Source organism: Hesperophylax consimilis, chromosome 26 (assembly GCF_061612785.1).
Source record: "Hesperophylax consimilis isolate HC1 chromosome 26, BYU_Hcon_1.0, whole genome shotgun sequence".
Taxonomy (NCBI): domain Eukaryota; kingdom Metazoa; phylum Arthropoda; class Insecta; order Trichoptera; family Limnephilidae; genus Hesperophylax; species Hesperophylax consimilis.
Window position 1 is genome coordinate 19,879,312 of NC_142861.1, and position 19,512 is coordinate 19,898,823.

Sequence of the window (19,512 nt, forward strand, 5' to 3'; positions counted from 1 at the left end):
GAGTGTTCGTTCGAGGCACATCTTTGGCTGGAAGATAGGCGGCCAGTAGTGTTAAGGAAGTGCACTCGTTCAAACCTTGCCAAATGGCTACATTTTGACGAAAACTATAGGAAGTTTGCAGAGTAATATTTTTTCATTAATTGCTACGACGGCAAAACTTGGACTTGGTATTCCTTTGCAATGACAAACCAAAGAAGTTATTACTACATAATGTGATGGAACATTTCAAAAACTTGTATCTGATAAAAATTTTAATTTTATAAAAAATTTCTGTTCGTACGAACGTGTTGACAAAATATTAATTAATAATTCGTACAACTTCATGATACAGAAAAGTATTTTAACTATTTAACCCCGAGGGTGGCCATTTTACATTACCACATTCGTTGAGCCTCTGGACAGCCATAGCTTTACTCATCGCTCAAAATTGGTACGCTTAAATAAATTAATGTATTTTTGAGCGAGGTTAATATGAATATATATATTCTATACCCGAGGATCTTATAATGGTGAAACTACAATAACTATAATTTACAAACAAAAGATAATTAAAATTAGATGTCCCAGCCAAAAGATGGCTGCGTGAGTCATTGGACGAATAATTTATTTAACGCCCAGAGGGCTTTTACATGGTTGGTAGTATAATTTTAATTTGACAAATACTTTCAAACATAAAAAATAAGAATAAAATTACATTTGATAAAAGCTATGCAACAAGTCATACAAACACAAGAAACAAAAACAGAAAATTACAGCTATTTGTTGGTTTACATGATGTGTTTAGGAGTATTGTTGAAATAAATGTTTTAAATGATCCACAAAACTTGCCAAGTTGGTATTGAATATGTCAACATCACCCAAGTAATGATTTCCCATGGTGTGAAGTCGTTGTATCGGAGAGTGGGCAATGTAGTTACGCTTATGTGTGCTGCTGTAGAATATTGTATTTTGTCGTGTTGTTACTGTGGGTGTATGTATGTTTATAAGTTGCAGGAGTTCACAACAGTCGAATTTAGAGTTAAGTATTTTGAATAAGAACGTTAAATCGTTTATTTTACGTCTATCTTCCAATGTATGTATTTTTAGAGTATTTAATAAGAAATTGTATTTTAAGTCTTCGACAGGGATATTTAATTTAAAATTTATAAAACGTAGAAATTTTTTTTGTATTCGCTCAATGTTGTTAATGTGAATTGTATAAGATGGAGACCAAACTACTGAGTTATATTCTATTAGACTTCTTACTAGAGATACGTATAATAGTTTAATGGCTTGCAAAGAATTAAAGTTTTTAGTTGTTCTTAATACGAAGCCTAGTGTTTTCATACCTTTGTTCACAATTTGATGGATATGATTGGTGAAACTTAGTTTTTCGTCCAAAATAATTCCAAGATCTCTCATTTCCGTGACTCTTTCTAAAGCTATGTTATTGATGGAATATTCGAATAAAACAGGATTTTTGTTTCTGAAGAAAGTCAAGGTTTTGCACTTTACTACATTTAAAAATAAATTATTTTGAACGCACCAATCTCTAAACTTACTAATATTTGACTGTAGTATATGGCAATGGGGGGTCGAAAGGTTGGTAGGTCGTGGCGGGACACATCAAGCTGGATGATGCGCGCCTCAAGAAATGCTACAAATGACATAGCTGCATCAGCAGTACTACCAACAAGTCCAACTCTCTGGCGTCCACGAGCAGTCATCATGGCCCCGCGATCCCTGGGCAATGTGATCATCGGTGTGGGACGACCATCCCACCATCGAGGTCATAGCCGACAGAGAGGGGGCGAATGGCGAAACTTTGGCGCCATAAAACCAGAACACCCCAGCTAAGGGAAGGAAAACCCCTACAGAAAAACCCTCGCCTCCAGTAAGGGGTTGGGCGAATGGCTAATAACCACTCCCTGTAAAAACAACATTATTACGAAACCGGAAACTAAGCCTCGGACAGCGAAAACACCCGGCAGACAACTTGGCAATCGAAATATGGACTTGAGAATGGCAACATGGAATGTAAGAACGATGTATAGAAGTGGGGCCCTCGGAGAAGTACTTGGAGAAATGGAAAAGTACAACATAGATATACTAGCAGTGCAGGAAACTAGATGGATAGGCACTGATACATTTGATACTAGAACGCATACAATAATGCACAGTGGCAATGAAAAACACCATGAGTTCGGAGTAGCCTTCATCGTTAATCAAAGATTAAAGAATCAAGTAATTGGTTTTAAGGCTGTAAACGAAAGAATATGCATACTCCGCATAAAAACCAAATTCTTTAATATTTCCATCATAAATGTTCACGCTGAGACAGAAGACAAAGATGAAGCAACTAAGGATACATTTTATAACAAACTGGAGCAGACATATGACACCATACCATCCAATGATATTAAAATGGTTATTGGAGACCTTAATGCTAAAATCGGTCAGGATCCGGCACACCAACAGGTTACAGGAAAAAACAGTCTTCATATGGAAAGCAATAACAACGGATCAAGGGTGATTGACTTTGCAGAATCACGAAACATGATAATAGCTTCAACACAGTTCCCAAGGAAGAATATACATAAATGGACATGGACATCACCTGGCGGCAGATACCATAATCAAATAGACCATATCCTAATTGAAAGAAGAGGGGCGACCAGTATCACAAATGTAAGAAGTTACAGAGGAGCTAACTGTGATTCGGATCACTATTTGGTAGTAGCCAGCTATAGATGCAGAATAGCAAGAGATAGAAGAGGAAATCAGCCAAGTATCCCAAAGCTAAACATCGATGCTCTTAAAACACCAGAAGGATTGGATAGATACCACGACTCACTGTCAACAAACCTACCAAACCAACTGAGTGATCAGCTCTCCTCAAACGATTTAGAAGAGGATTGGACCAGTCTGAGAGATGCACTGCTGACAGCGGCAGAATCAGGCATTGGAAATAGACCTAGGCAGGTTAGAAATCCCTGGTTCGATGAGGAGTGCATACAGAGCGTCTGCAAAAAAAATGAGCTAAGAAAATTATGTATAGAAAGAGGAACAAGATCAAAAAGACAAGCCTACGAACAAGCACGAAGAGATGCTAACCATTTGATTAAAAGAAAGAAGAGACTATATTTTAACAACATATTGTTGAAAATGGAAAATGATTTTGTTAATAACAATCCACGTGAGGCATATAAAGGCGTCAATGTATTTAAAAAGGGCTTCAAACCCAACACATCCCTGTGCAGAGATAGTAATGGAGACATAATAGGAGATAAGGAAAAGATTAAAACTAGGTGGAAAGAATACTTCCAACAGCTCTTGAATCCCAATAACAACCTGACAGTCGAACCAACTCACATTCCGGAGGAGCTAAATAATGATGAAACGACTAGAGCACCATCGGTGGCAGAAGTAAGGGCTGCCCTAAATAAATTGAAAAACAATAAAACACCGGGAGGAGACAATATCCCGGCAGAGCTCTATAAATATGGAAACGAAGATCTGAAAAACCTGCTACACAATCTTATTGTTAAAATATGGACCGCCGAAAGAGTACCAGAAGAGTGGCAAACTAGTATAATATGCCCCATACATAAAAAGGGAGACAAATTGAAATGTGAAAATCATAGAGGAATATCGTTACTTTGTACAGCGTATAAAATCTTCACAACAATTTTGAAAGAAAGACTAGAACGTCATTCAGAGAACTTGCTGGGAGAGTATCAGGCAGGTTTTAGGAGGGGGAGATCCACCACTGATCAACTCTTTACTACTCGACAAATCCTGACAAAATGCTGGGAATTCGATATAGATATATATCAACTATTTGTTGACTTCAAACAGGCATATGACAGTATAGATAGGGAGAAAATATATGAAATACTCCTAAATTTTGGTATACCGCCCAAAATAGTCAAGCTTGTAAAAGCAACGATGGTTGGATCACGATGTCGAGTAAGGATAGGAGGTGAAACAACGGAGGATTTTAACGTCTCCCAGGGGCTGAAACAAGGTGATGGCTTAGCTCCCAATCTCTTCAATATAGTTCTGGAGCATGTCGTGAGGAAGACAATGATTGCTACCGACTCAAACATTTGCTACAAAAGCAATCAAATAGTTGGATATGCAGACGACCTTAACATTGTTGGAAGATCCTTACAGGCTGTAAGAGAGGTGTTTGACCCTTTGGAGACTGCAGCAAGAGAGGTGGGCTTGCAAATCAATGAGAACAAAACTAAAATCATGATGCAAACCAGAACCCCACACCGCAGAATAAAAGATAAAGTGAATTTTAAAAACTCCTATAACTTTGAAGTGGTCGAAGAGTTTGCCTACCTGGGCTCCATCATAACGCAGGACAACGAAGACCCAGTAGAAGTAAGAAAGCGCATCACAGCCGCTAACAACACTTACTTCGCGTTGCTGCCAGTGTTCAAATCCCGAAACGTCCATAGGAAAACCAAAATAACCCTGTATAAAACAATTATTAGAACGGTCTTGGCCTATGGATGTGAGGCGGGAACACTGACAGCAAAGTCTGCGGAACGGCTGGACACCTTCGAAAGAAAGGTACTTCGAAGAATCTTAGGAGCGGTGCGAGAGGGAGAGGCATGGAGAATCCGCCACAATAAGGAGCTATATGACATCTACCAAGCTCCCAGACTCTCTACTCATTTACGGCTCCAAAGACTAAGATGGGCCGGACATGTGCACCGAATGCCAAGCACACGTGTACCAAAGAAGGTTCTAACAGGACACCCAGGAGGCAAACGAAAGGCGGGCAGACCTAGACTGAGATGGGAGGACGATGTCAGGAAAGATGCCAGAGGACTACTCCATGTTGCAGATTGGAAGACGACAGCCGAGGACAGAGGGCGGTGGAGGCTCATGTTAAAGGAGGCCAAGGCTCGAAATGGGCTGTAGCGCCATTGAAGAAGAAGAAGATATTGAAGAAGGCAATGATTTATATCAGTTATTTTCTTGTATAGTTTGACGTCATCTGCAAAGAGCAATACCTCGACATCGTTGAAGCAATTGGTTATATCATTGATGAAAATGAGGAACAAAACCGGGCCAAGGTGACTACCTTGCGGTAGGCCACTGGTAGCCCGGAAAGCTTTCGACATCCAAGATTTTATTTTAACGAACAGTTTACGATTTGACAAATAGCTACTAAACCATTTTAGCATGTTATCCCTTCCTTCCTAGAGCAAATAGTTTTTGGATTAGTAGTTTATGGGATACTTTGTCGAATGCCTTCGAAAAGTCTGTATATATACAGTCGACTTGTTTATTTTCTGCAAATGATTGTATAATGAAGTTTTGAAATACCGTTAAGTTAGTTGCGGTGGATCTTCCTTTGATAAAACCGTGCTGTTTTTGATTAATTAATTTTATTAATTTGGGATAGATTTCATCAAGGACCAATGATTCAAAAAGCTTTGGCAGTACTGACTGTATACAAATGGGGCGATAATTAGCTATGTCAGTATCGTCTCCTTTTTTGTAGATCGGTGTAATGAAGCTAGATTTCCAGCGGTCTGGAAAATGTCCAAGGGACAAGAGACGGTTAAATAGTAATGTAAGTGGTTTAGATAATGTATTAGAGCATGTTTTGAGGAATATTGGTGGAATGTTGTCTGGGCCAGCGGATTTGTCAGTGTCTAAGGAAAATGTTTATCATGCTAAATTCTTCAAACTCACCGAGTCTTGCAAAGAGAAAGAAAACACCCGTACTTCGAATGTTGATCAAATATAAAGAATGTACATTATTTTTGAATTGCAATATATATTTGGCTGTGTCAAGTAGAGGAGATAACTTTATGAATGGCACTGCTAGGCTCAAATGAAAGTGATTGGCTTATCGCAAGTGAAATATTTAATAATATATATGCAAGTGATTGGCTTATGACGAATCTCTCATTTATTCTATTATTTAATAAATATGTACACTTAAAATAAAGTCCTTCCAATATGGATGCCTTGGCACCTCAGTAACTTCTCCGGTAGGCCAAATCCTTGTCCGATAGCAAATGAGCTCAATTGTGATTGCATTTCCTCCTCAGCGTGTTGGTCAAGGTGGCCTTTATGTTTTCTATCCTTTTCTGAATCTGGAATCAACAATAATATTCTTTATACATGATTTAGTAGTTTAAACTATTTCTGAGGCAATGGGCCATTGCTTGAAATGGCTTTAACTGCGTTTAATGACAAGATCTGAACAGTCCAGATAATGCCCTGATTGGGGATGCCAGCGTTCCCGAGAGGTGGAACGAGTAGCGGGATACAGCTAGTACTAAATAAAAGGTGAATAGATAACAAAGGCAGTTCAGGAATGTAAGAATTTCGCAATATCCAGTGACGACGCTGCAGGTTGCATAGTTACGCCTAATTCACGAGGAGAGGACAATATTGTATTGACCCAGCTCTGGACTCATTGGCATAGTGTGAACAGAAGTTTGGTAGAAGACATTTTCCTAGAGATAGACGGGCAGGCTATCTTCGCAGGACAATGTCTTACCTCCGCCACTGTGCCAGTCTGCATTGCCCGCCCATGCGTGTTTACTGGCTATCGTCCTACTGTCTTCTCCATCAAGGCAGTAGGACAATAGCCAGTTGCTCCATGGGTACGTGTCGTTCCTGCGTACTTTATCGGGTTAAAAATGTTTTGTAAATGGAACCCAGAAGAAACTACTAAATTAATAACAATATATAGTGAACACAGCTGCTTATGGCGCATTGATTGCCCAACTTATAGGAACAAACAGTGCAGGAAAAACGCGCTGCAGGTAATTGTTAGTTCAAATTTAAAGTGCTTTGGTGACATTCACATGCACTATTTATACTCCTGATGGTCTCCCTCTACTAATTCTTTAACGATTATTGCCGACAATCCCAGTGAAGATCTGCACCCCATCCAATTGTTAATTCTTTTTTTTTTCTTTTTATTATTTTATTCGTCCTCCATCAATTCCAATATGTACATCTTGGTATAGAAAACCTAATACTTTTCGCAAATTCACTCGTAACGCGTGTCGTTGTGTATCCATTTTCGAAACATTCAGCGTTTGAACTACGGTCGAGTTGTTATATTGTACCATTGGATTATCCTGCGTGGTCAAAGCTGTTCACGGAGCTGGGAAAGGACAAAATTGTATTTCCTTGTGTATTGTCCTCGTATAAACTCGGCATTAAGCATGTGGGGTCTGAACTCACGGGATCTTGGAACTCGACGGGAATCTCAATGGTGTAGCGACGTAGCAGTTGCTCGCGCTCCTTGTCGTAGCGCAACGAGGCGGCACAACACTCCTCCACCCGGCGTGCGCAATTCTCCACTTCCTCCCGGGCCTGCTCCAGCTCCTGCTCACTCTTCTTGTCCTCGCTGCAATTAATCAAAATTACATTGCAAACCAACAAGTGTACAATTAACAGTACAATCATAGTACAATAACGGTGCAAACACAATGACAGTGCAATCACAATAACAGTGCAATCACAATAACAATTCAATTAAAATAATAGTACAATCAGAATATCTGTAATAATCAAATAATCTTCTTCTTCGTATGGTGGAGTTCAAAGTGGAAGCTGAGGTTATTCAGCCAATCGATGGCATGGGGAGTCACTTGGTACAGCACAGATATGCCTGCGGGCTACTGGTGAAAGGGACACGATGATTAGATTCTATGATGTATTGTGTTGTTTGAATATGTCTATATTCAGAATCCTTTAGGTCAGTAATTTTGAGTACAATCAATTCCGTTTCTACTGTTTTAAAAAACAGGATACACAAAACATGATGTTAACATAATATATATGGATACGTACTTATAATTAAGTTAGAATAGATTTCAAGCGATGAAAGTGATTTCGTAAAAAACATGCGAAAAATGATGTATCTGACGGAGACACTATCATTCAGTGATGGTATGTCTAGGGAAATTTCTGTCCGACAGAGTTCTGTGGCGGTCTTTCTTCCCTGACTACCCCTGCGGGAAATGGCGTGATGGTTAGCAAGTTAATTAGTTACCTAAGGCAAGCCTGCAGCTGTGCATTTGCTTCGCGTCCCGCCTTTTGCGCGTCGGCCTGCCAGGCGGCCTGCTCCCCTCGCAATTCCTCCAGACGCCGCAGCAGCTCTTGCTTGCTCGCCCCCAGGCGTTGTAGCTCGGTTTCACCCGAATCACCCTCCTCCCTCAGGCGCTCCACCTCGCTGCCAACAAACAAAACAAAAATTATAGCATGAAATATTCAGTATATGTACTAATGGGCGATGACAACGATTAGAAAAAATGCCTATTTTGAGGATTGTCTTCTGTTTAATATAACCTTTACACAAATATTTAAATGTTTTACAATCATTTTCTAAAGAACTTAATTTGCCACATTATACAATAAAACTTTAAATGAAAAAGGGTTGGTAAATAGGAGATTTTGAACTGTAAATCAGTTTTTATAGGTCTGATGCTCAATTTTTTTCTAGGCTTATAAAAAGACTTATCAAAAAAGTGCTCTATTATTTCAAAAGCCAAGATGTGTTCTACTCGCAGTATTTAATTAAAGCATGTAAAAAATTCTAAGCGATCAAATTTTCAAACCAAAAACCCATGATTTTGCATTACTTTGCATTACTTTGCAGTACTTCACTAAGCCTTACACAGTTCTCTTGCGTCAAAATGAAAATACCACGCGTTCTAATGTTTCCTTTCAGACAAGTTTAGAGGTTGAAGAGCGTGCATTTTTTCTGGATCGTACTCTTTTTTTGCATCAAATAAAACAATTGGATGTATGAAAGGTCACGGGGAAGTTAAGGTTATCTCACCCAATAGTGTGGTAAAGCTGCTCGCTGGCATCCAGCTGCCCCTGCACCTGCCGGATGCGCGCGAGGTTGGCCCCCAGAGTCTTGATGCTGGCCTCGCGCTCCCACAGGTTGGCGTTCGCCTCGCTGCACGCCACGCGCGCTTCCTGCTGGCGCTGCTCTGCCTTCTCTCGCGCCTTCACCACCTCTTGCTGCTCCTCGTCAGACACCACGCAGGATCGCAGCCTGGAATATAAACAAAATAAGACTTAACTCTTAGTGTGTTGGATAAAATGCCAAGCGGCCCACCATGCGTCGACTCTTTTCATAATAACTTACTTAATTTAGCAAAATTATGTTTTTGTAAACTGCACATTCTCACCAAATATGTTTATATATTTATTAAATCTGTATATATCATATGTAGTTTCCCCCGGATAGCTACTTATATTGATAGAAATGTTTTTTTTCTCTCTAATGTTATTAAAAAAATATATTATAATGAAGAAACAGGAAAATATTCTTAAGTTTTATTATATTTTTCAGCACTAAATAACCATTCTTCTTCACAAATAAAAGCTTTCCTGTAAATAAATTACAGTACTGTGACTATTCGAAATAAAATATTATGATAATCAATGTTTGCAAGTGACGAAACGAGATAGAATAATATTAAGATACATTATTTCCTTGTCACAGGAACAAGATTTATTTTAGTAAACTAGGAGCATTTCTTTCAGGTTCAAAATATCATAAAATCCAGTCAAGTGCAGTGAGTTCGAAGCAAATCTGATATTATATATAATGGTGGAACTATTTATCCAGGTCAACGTTTTCAATGCCTTTCCAATGCAATCTTTCTCACCACGCAGCATATTTTGACACAATGTATGTTTTTCATGTGTTTCAGTGAAACTTCATGGATAAAATAATATGAGACATCCGCGAACGGGGATAGCCTGCGATCACATATGCGACAGCTACGTAGACAAGGTTAAGACTGAATTGATATTCTATTATTGTCACTGTTGGCGAACATCGCCTTTTATAGCGTGAAATCGTTGTCCCCTCTACTGCAACTTAGGTCATTAGATCGTCCTCTGTTGATCTCTATAGGTGAATCAGTTATCTTGGAAATTTTCACAACTTTGCTGACATTGAGGCGATGGCCACACATTAGATGAATGTAAGTAAGTCTAAAGTAATGGTGTTTGAAAGAGAGAGTACGAAAACAGTGTGCAATATAGCTGTGAATGAGGAATACTTGGAGCAGGTGGATGAGTTTGTGTATTTAGGAAGCATGTTTACGAGAGATGGGAAGGCTGACAGAGATATTGAAAGAAGGGTAAATGCAGGTAACTCCATTAATGGAGGACTTAACGCAGTTGGCGCTAACAAAAAATTGTCCAAAGAAGCAAAGTTAGCAGTCCACAATGGAGTGCTTGTACCTACCCTGATGTATGGAAGTGAGGCAAGGAACTGGCAAAGAAAGGATGAAAGTAGATTGAATGCTGTTGAAATGAGATCCCTGAGGCGTATGTGTGGTAAAACCATGTATGATCGTGTGAGGAATGTGGAGATCCGCAAAGAGTGCAAGGCTGATGTAAGCGTAGTGAGTAATATCAAGAAAGGGAAGCTTAGATGGTTTGGGCATGTAGAGCGAATGAGCGAAGAAAGGAGTGTAAGGAGAATATAAGATGCAAATGTGAATGGTAGCAGAAGTCAAGGACGCCCGAGGAAGACATGGCACGACCAAGTGAATCAGATACTTGAGTCGGGCCATGTCAAGAGTCAGAACAATAGAAGAGTATGTGTGAGACGATGTATGAATGTGAATGAGGCAAGGAGTGTGTGCCAAGACCGAGTTGTTTGGCGGTCCGTCCTCTCTGCCTACCCCTGAATTGAATTCGGTGAACTCGTTGCAGTCTCAACATAAGTGAGGAGGTACAGCATATAGTTTATTAAAGCAATAGTTTACAAGTGTGTGTATGTATAAGTGAGAAGGGCTAAATCTGGTGAGCTAACCTGGTGAGCTGATTCTGCAACTCCGTCTGCTGCACCTGTTGCGTCTCCTGTATGGCCAGCAGCTGGCAGTTCTTCATCTGCACGCTTTTCAGCTGCTGGTCCAGTTCCTCGATCTTCTCCTGGTGCTCCACAGGCTCCACTGTTAGCCGCTTTATCTTGTCCTCCAGCTGGAGTGCAATTAACATATTAAATTTGGTGAATAACCTGGACAATTACACATCTGCCCTGATGATGGACACTGCAATGCTGTCTGAAACGTTGGCGAAAGGAGAAGGCGCAACACGGAATAATACCCCAAAAACAAATCACTATAATACTTTTGGCTGTGAAAATCTCACATCATTCCTTGGTGAATAACCGTTCTATTGAATCTATGATAAACATACTATGCCTGCACAGTGACATACAGCTTCTGGCCTCTTTCTCCGGCACCTCCACAAACACCAGTTAGTTCATCAGGCATCAGTAACAAACACCTTGAGACTTTTGCAATGTAACTTGCCTGTTTCATCCTCTGGCCCCGGTTGGCCTCCTCCATGTGAATCTGGTGCAGGTCGTCCTCCAGCGCGTCCTTCTGACTCAGCAGGCTCTCGTAGTTGGCCGCCATCTCCTGAAGCTCGCGTTCCCGCTCCTGGGCCTCTTGCTCCCGCCCCTCCACAAACACCAGGTAGTTCAGTAGGCATCTGTGTAACAACCATATTAACACACTTTATATGAAGAAAGGGTGGATCTTCTCTTACGCCGGTCCTACTTTAATGGTGAAAAGGGCATTGGTCTCTCATATTTTTACAAGTCTAATCTATGTGTCTTTTTTTAAGGGAAGGCAGAAATTGTTTTAATTTTTGTAATGATTTGGGCCAAGTGAAAACAATAATAATTTAATATGAACATTTTTTACACACACAAAACATCACTAAAATAACCCATAACTGACTTTACTTCAGTTTATGGAGTCATATTACAAAGTATGTACACATTAATTTCATATATTACTTTTTTAGCTGGGGTGTGATGACTTAGTAAAAATTTAATTCAAATATAATATGCATTATTTTCAAAGATAAAGCGGTTAAGCGGCGCAAAGACTTGAATGAAAGAAGGGTGCAGCTAAAAAGAAGTTCAAAGCTGAGAAGAAGTATCAGGAATGTGCGAGGGAGTACCTGAGCGGTGCGAGGGTGGTGGTCTGAGTAGGTGTAATGAGGTCGAAGGGGGTGATCTTGACGAGCTGCATGTCCACCAGGTTGGACTCGTAGATGCCGGCAAGCAGCGCGTTGACCGCCTCCGTCAGCATCACCAGCGGGGCGAGCCTGCTGAACGACTCCACCACATCATTGTCCACGTCCACACAGTCCACGGGAGTCTGCAAACATATTCATTATCATCATTGTAGTACAATAACTTTGCTTTCGACACCAATTTATTGAGTATATAATATATATACCAGCCGGACTCGCTATAGCCAGAATCTTCCTCGGGGTTTCATAAAAACATACTAAAATTATTATAGAATTACAGTGCATAAGAAATGTATAAAATGAGGAGAGAACACCAAATTTGGTGAGGGGGAGGTAGGTAAAAGAGAGGGGGAAGAGTGGATGAAAAAAGGCGAACATATTTAAAATTGGGCTATTCAATAAATCTTATTGTTTATTTATTTTTAGGGATTTATTTATTTCTAGGGCTTCTAGATTATTCAGGAGAGAACGTATCTTATTTCTGAAGATTCATGAAGTACATTTTTTTTAACTATAATATTATAGTTAATAACTATAAGTATATTTTATTTAACTATAATATTTTAACATTTTATTACCTACGTACTAAAATTTGAACTTCATAACATTGAGACATAACCCACAAAAACTGCAAGACTTTTGGCTTTTAATATTTAAAGGGAGTTCATAGAACATTTTAATTAAAACCTTCACAGTAAATATTGTTTCGGTTTCCCAATAAATTTGTCTTAGGAAATCTAAAATTATTGCAGCTTCTCGCAGGATAACCATGAACTGTACAAGTAATAATAACACTTTTTGACATATAATCTAGCAACATTTTATTTTTTAACTGATAAATAAATACATACTAGGGTATTATAGACTAAAAATTGCCACACACTGAGCATATTGAGTTGGTATTGCATTATTTGTATCCTAGTACATACATCTACTACGGCAGATATACTAGGATAATTCTGTTCTGAATTATTTTAACTTGTGTGTCATTGCTCAGAAAAATGACACTTGTGTAGTAATTCAGGTAAGATGCTACAGTGGTGTTGTAGAACAATTTCCTCATTTTAATATCTAATTTTCCCTTTATCCTAAAGAAGTTAACATTTTTTGCAGATTTTTTCAAGTTAACATTTCAAAGCTGTGTTTTAACCCTTTGCACGCGGCCGTATCAACTGTTGTTACGGCAAAAAGTCCATACTCACACGCGGCTGTATCAACAGTTGATACGGAAACTTTGAATGCCGATATTATTACAGCGCCCTTGAGGTGTTTTTGCACAAAAACGGCGCTATACAAGTCATCCAAGTATTATTATTATTATTATTATTATTATTCCAGCGGTCTTTTGACATAAATTTATTTCCCGCTCGCTTGAACATTCGTAGAACTATCACGATGCTGACATCTACAAGAATTTCTCGAAAATAAAATTGTATTTCATTAAAAAACATCGATAATCACGTGAGCCTCTTTGCGCCTTCTAGTGCTATAGTTTACAATTTTGCCAACGGATGGCGTTAGTTCAATTTTGTTATTATATTAAGTGACATAAAATTTAAGTGTCCAGTTTTAGAAAAAGTTTTCATAACAAAAAATGGTAAGTGCTCATGGTGTCCCACTTGTGTCTATCAACGCAGTGGCCTAAGTACACACACGCCGAGTGAATGGCGGGACCACATTCAAAAGATATGGTATGTCTTTGTATGAAATTTTATGATTTTGTTTTTATAAACATCTAAGAGTTTTGACACACGAGGATTTGTTATCATATTGTGGAGAATAATCTGTTCTGTCTATATAGTCCAATAAATCATGCCAGAATGCTATAATTTGACATTTAATTGCGTGCATAGGTATTTGAAAATATGTACCGCGTACGGGTATAGATAAAACGGAGCAAATTAATGCGTTCAAAAGGTTTAACTCTGGCTGTGTTACACAGAGTCATTAACAACTTAATTGACAGTCCTACCATCGTCGCCACTATTAAATTCCATGTGCCGACTGAACACAAGACAAAATGTAACATCATTTTGCAATACATACACAACCAACTATCAGACACACTGACTAACCAATAGCTTGCATGATATAGGCAACAAATTTGGGGGTACTATTGATATATTTAATGACGCCATTTATAGAATTAAGCGTATATATACCAGCACTTTGTTGAATCCTACAAATTATAGTAGCATTGGTAATGTAGTTTTAGTCATTTGTCTTATATGTAGTATTGTTTCTATATTATTTTAAGTTATTGTTACATGTTATAAAAATATTGTTTCATATTCAGTTTATCAGTTTACTGTTATATCATGCTTTTAAATTTTTGTGTATAGTTTCCGATAGCACACTAGTATATTCTTTTCTTAAAATCCATGTAAAAGCCTGAAAGGCTGGCCGTAAAACCAAATAAAATTAGTGTTAAGTTTTAATTTGTTATCGATTACTATTCACAAGTAATTAATATATAATCTATACCTGATTTCTGAAAGGAGTAATCTTTATGAATTAAATGTATTGCAAATGCTGAACAACCTGCTCTAGTTAGGCACAGTATATTATCTGCACAGTATAATCATTATACACTGGACTCCCTGTTTGCACACAGTGTTGAAATAAGACAGTGCTACATTCTTTGCTTTTACTTACTACTCAGTATGTACTATGCGGAAAACGGGGCGGGAATGTAGTTAGTTGTCAGTTGAGTGGATTCCGTCGGACATTGCTGACACCTAGTTTGACACCATGTTTTCTTGATATTCTGCTCCACAAATTAACTCTAAAATTTTGGGTATTGTAAAAATTTATTTTTTTTCACGGTATTGCATGGAATATATCCACCGTGTAAAATGGGAGTCTAGCACAGACATATGAATATATAGACTAGAAATTAAAGGTGAGGGGTAAAATCAACTGTTGAAGAACGAAGGGGGTAAAGCTGACTGTGATTCGTCAATAAATCAATCTGACAGTATATAGGCATCTCGCATTATAATATCACCATTTAGTTCTTAAAAGTAAAATCTGCTTTTGAATGAATAGACATTTTTACATGGGAGCGCAAATTACTCGCCGCGTTATGAACAAATTTGCAAAGTCCAAATTCGGCAAAAAAAAATTTCTTCTATTTTCAGAGTCGAATATTTTGTTTACGTATTTAGTTAAGACACTTTTATAAGTGTTCATAATTTACTTCCCAGTAACAACGATGCGCACACTTGAGAATCGCTACATTCGACCAGATGTATCTCGATGTGATAGTATATGTTTCTACAACTGATTCATATTATACGATGTGAATAAGCTTAAAATGATGCTTACATATGGAATGTAATACGACAATTGGGTTTATTCTCTTTTTCACATCTATTTTTACAAGTTTTCATATCACAAGCCACTATTTTGCCGTGTTATTTCATAAAATGCCTCGACCATAGCTCGACGCTAGTTCGAACAAGAATGATGACGTCACATTCTCAAGATTCACGGGAAGCCATACGCGAGCCCAGCCGGCTCCAATGGAACCGGTATGGGGAGTGGGGAATAATACGCTTTTAATTACTTAGGGCAGGTCTACTAATATTCATATGTCTATGGAGTCTAGTGTATTATCCTTATCCATATCATATTATTCATTGTTTAACTTTATTCCATTTAATATTGCAGCATTTGTAATTTTCACAGGCAATCTATTTGTGTGAGCACTGAAAGCATCAATGAACTAAAGTTTTATATTTAAAATTTATTTATTTGTTTAATTCCTTTTTTTACTACCACTAGAGTTCCAACTATCACTGCACTTATGATTTAAGATTTTCACGGCCAAAAGTATTTTTGTTATTTGTTTTTGGGGTATTATGCCGTGTTGCGCTAACTCCTTCTTTAGCCAACGTTTCGGACAGCATTGCAGTGTCCATCATCAGGGCAGATGTCTTATTTGAAATAAGACATCTGCCCTGATGATGGACACTGCAATGCTGTCCGAAACGTTGGCTAAAGAAGGAGTTAGCGCAACACGGCATAATACCCCAAAAACAAATAACAAAAATATCACTGCACTGTATATTCTAGGCCTCTATCAAAAGAATAAGGTATTTATTGATTATTATTATTAATACCCCAAACTAGGCAAATGCCCGTATTATGGTGTATTATAAATAAGAACATATAAAAACAATAATACAATGTTGTACATAATATCGTAATACAAATGGTAATACAAAAACCAAAGTTATAAATATATATATGATAATAGGGATAAATTCAGAATGATTTCACTTAAGGGTCTTTTTTCAGTCAGACAAAAATTTCATTCAGGAAGCTTTCCGATTTCGTTCTGCCACTTTCTATCAGCCATACGGTAATTTGCTTTTGAAAAAGGTCTGTTTTAACCTTACTGTATTGCTGCTTGAACCCATTATACACCTTAGGAGCCGGGAATACATGAAAACGTTGTCCAAACGATGTATTCATTTTTGGCACTATCATCCTTTGTTCTGATCTTAGTCTTGTTGTGTAACTGTGTTCTACAAGACTATGAAGCTTGGGATTGTTCGTAAAGTACATTATGAGTGCATGTATATAAATCTGGCTTACGTCTAATAATTTTGTTTCCTTAAATAAGGGTGTTGATGGATACATATAAGGTTTTTTATCCATCACTCTTATTACAGCTTTTTGTGCCTTGGCTAACGGATCTAGTATAGTTTTGGCTGCACCGCCACAGCTTAGTATACCATATCTGATAATAATTGAGTGGCACAAGGTATAGTACACAATTTCAATGGTTTTCTTATCAACAATGTTGCGTATTCGTTTACGTATACAACAGGTGGAAGAATTAACTGATTGATATACGGCATATCTGCCGCGGATATTTAACATTTAGCATTTAGTTTGATATCCGGCGTATCTGCTGCAGATATTTAGCATTTAGTTTGATATTGGGCGTATCTGCCGCGGATATTTAACATTTAGCATTTAGTTTGATATCGGGCGTATCTGCCGCGGATATTTAACATTTAGCATTTAGTTTGATATCGGGCGTATCTGCCGCGGATATTTTACATTTGGCATTTAGTTTGATATTGGGCGTATCTGCCGCAGATATTTAATATTTAGCATTTAGTTTGATATTGGGCGTATCTGCCGCAGATATTTAACATTTAGCATTTAGTTTGATATTGGGCGTATCTGCCGCGGATATTTAACATTTAGCATTTAGTTTGATATCGGGCGTATCTGCCGCGGATATTTAACATTTAGCATTTAGTTTGATATTGGGCGTATCTGCCGCAGATATTTAACATTTAGCATTTAGTTTGATATTGGGCGTATCTGCCGCGGATATTTAACATTTAGCATTTAGTTTGATATCGGGCGTATCTGCCGCGGATATTTAACATTTAGTTTGATATCGGGCGTATCTTCCGCGGATATTTAACATTTGGCATTTAGTTTGATATTGGGCGTATCTGCCGCAGATATTTAACATTTAGTTTGATATTGGGCATATCTGCTGAGGATATTTAACATTTAGCATTTAGTTTGCAGTTTTCAGCTTAATCGTACTCGAGTCGATTTTATGGCAAAATGATCCTAGCATAAAACTGCAGATATAAAAACAAAACCAGGCTGCCCGCCCACCACAGACAATCTTCTTTATTTAGATATATATAGTTGAGGGAGAAAAAATCATTTCTCTGAATATTAGTAGCTATTCTAGGGAAACTACAACTTTACTGCGTAAAACTAAACTTTATGTTCTGTGAGAAATAAACATAAAATATTAGTAAATACATGAACACATTATCTGGTAAGACAGTACAATTTATAAAAACACCACTTTGTCAAACAACAGTGAGTATTTACGATTAGCTGACAAGCTAGCAGCACACGACGCGCAAAACACCAATGAACGGCTACTACGCGTGGGGATCTATATTTGTAGGGAGCTCTACAACCCACCAGTTAATGATTCAAACCCCAACTGGGATATGTTGTGAAGTGAGTGCAAGGAAAGAGATGGGGAAGAGTAAGGCTGGGAAGTATTAAATCTATTCAGATCTGGTATCCAAGCAAGGTTAAAGTCATTTCATGCAACTGTCTTGGGACAGAGGTACCATTTGTAATAAAATCACCAAGGAGCTATTATTGCACATATACAATAGTCAGAAATGATTGTTACAAAGTCGTCAGAAATATGCAAATCAATATGACAGGGTGTATAACATTCAACAACACCTTTTGATTAACTTTATTGTGGAGAAACATGCCAGAACAAGTCGCTTCTACCACTCCTTATGTTCATCGAATGATTCTCTCGTCTTGGTTTTTTTCCTCCTACAACATGGGCCTCTTCAAGAACCAGGTTTACTTTTTCGGTAAATAAAAAATATGATTAAACTTCGATATCCGTTGCACGCTTAGTATGGAAAAATATTTAATAGCACTAAGTTTCAACACAATTTCTACAAGAAATAACTATTTAGGTGGTGGGAGATGGTAAAAGATGCATTAAATTTCCATATTTTCTCAATCAAAGTTATGTTTGAAGGTTAATAAATAAATTATTAAAATAACCCAAACTAAATCCTAAAAATGTATTTTGTGTATGTTTACTTAAACCTCCGACTTAAATAGTTGTCTCCGTTAGATATTTAAGTTAAAATCAAGTGTTGTTTTTTAAAGAGCTTTTGCATGCAGCGGAATTCGACAAATTTACCAAAATTTGAATTATAACATGTCAAACCTGAATAATGTCGTCCCCAGCAAGCCCAAGAGCGTCAAATATTTGAATAATGCATTCAATAAAAAACATTGGCCTCGGTTTCTGGATATCCTCTAACGTGATTTGATAACCCTGCATATTCGAATTCCATTGCTCGACGAAGCAATTCAGCACATAACCATCTGTAAAATACAAAAATTCGTTTTTTTAATAAAACAAAATAAGTGTATCGTAACATAACCGTACCGCATGTGTGTATCTTTACCTTCGTTAGTTCTTTTTACTACCCTCATGTTCATGTTGAGCTTTGTTTATTAACAGAAATTAAAGAGAATTACCAAGCAAACCGATTTTTTCAACTTTTACGATTTGTACGTTTGGAGTTGGACAAATTGAATTTGAAGCGATTTGAAGTTTCACAAAACAAACAGTTGGAAAACCAAAGACAAATTTTAAAACAGCGCGCAACGGTTGTACTTCGTCGATGGCCGTTGACCATAAACATAAATATATTACTTATCTCCCAACTAGTGATGTTCATAATCACAGTATTTTTATAATCGGAATATCCATTTTGAGTAAACCGATTTACAAACTTGTAATTGTTCAATTCATTTTAGGTTTTATTTACCACAGTTTGATTTTTCGTCTCATCTGCTAGTGCTAGCGACTGACACGATTTATGATTTTCACGATCATCGACCATCGAAAAGACAAATTGATTCTTA

General features: G+C 37.8%; 1 protein-coding gene across 1 annotated transcript; it reads right to left on the reverse strand.

Annotated features, from left to right (window-relative positions):
• Positions 1–5,662: 5,662 nt before the first annotated feature.
• LOC149411263 (uncharacterized) lies at positions 5,663–19,231 on the reverse strand. Its single transcript, XM_089647388.1, has 9 exons — positions 19,050–19,231; positions 18,806–18,966; positions 11,974–12,173; positions 11,316–11,496; positions 10,814–10,980; positions 8,813–9,034; positions 8,024–8,203; positions 7,210–7,375; positions 5,663–6,104 (listed from the first exon to the last, which is right to left on the reverse strand). The coding sequence occupies exons 1-9, from the start codon at positions 19,081–19,083 to the stop codon at positions 6,033–6,035; spliced, it is 1,383 nt and encodes a 460-aa protein (XP_089503514.1). The 5' UTR covers positions 19,084–19,231; the 3' UTR covers positions 5,663–6,032.
• Between the last annotated feature and the right edge of the window lie 281 nt (positions 19,232–19,512).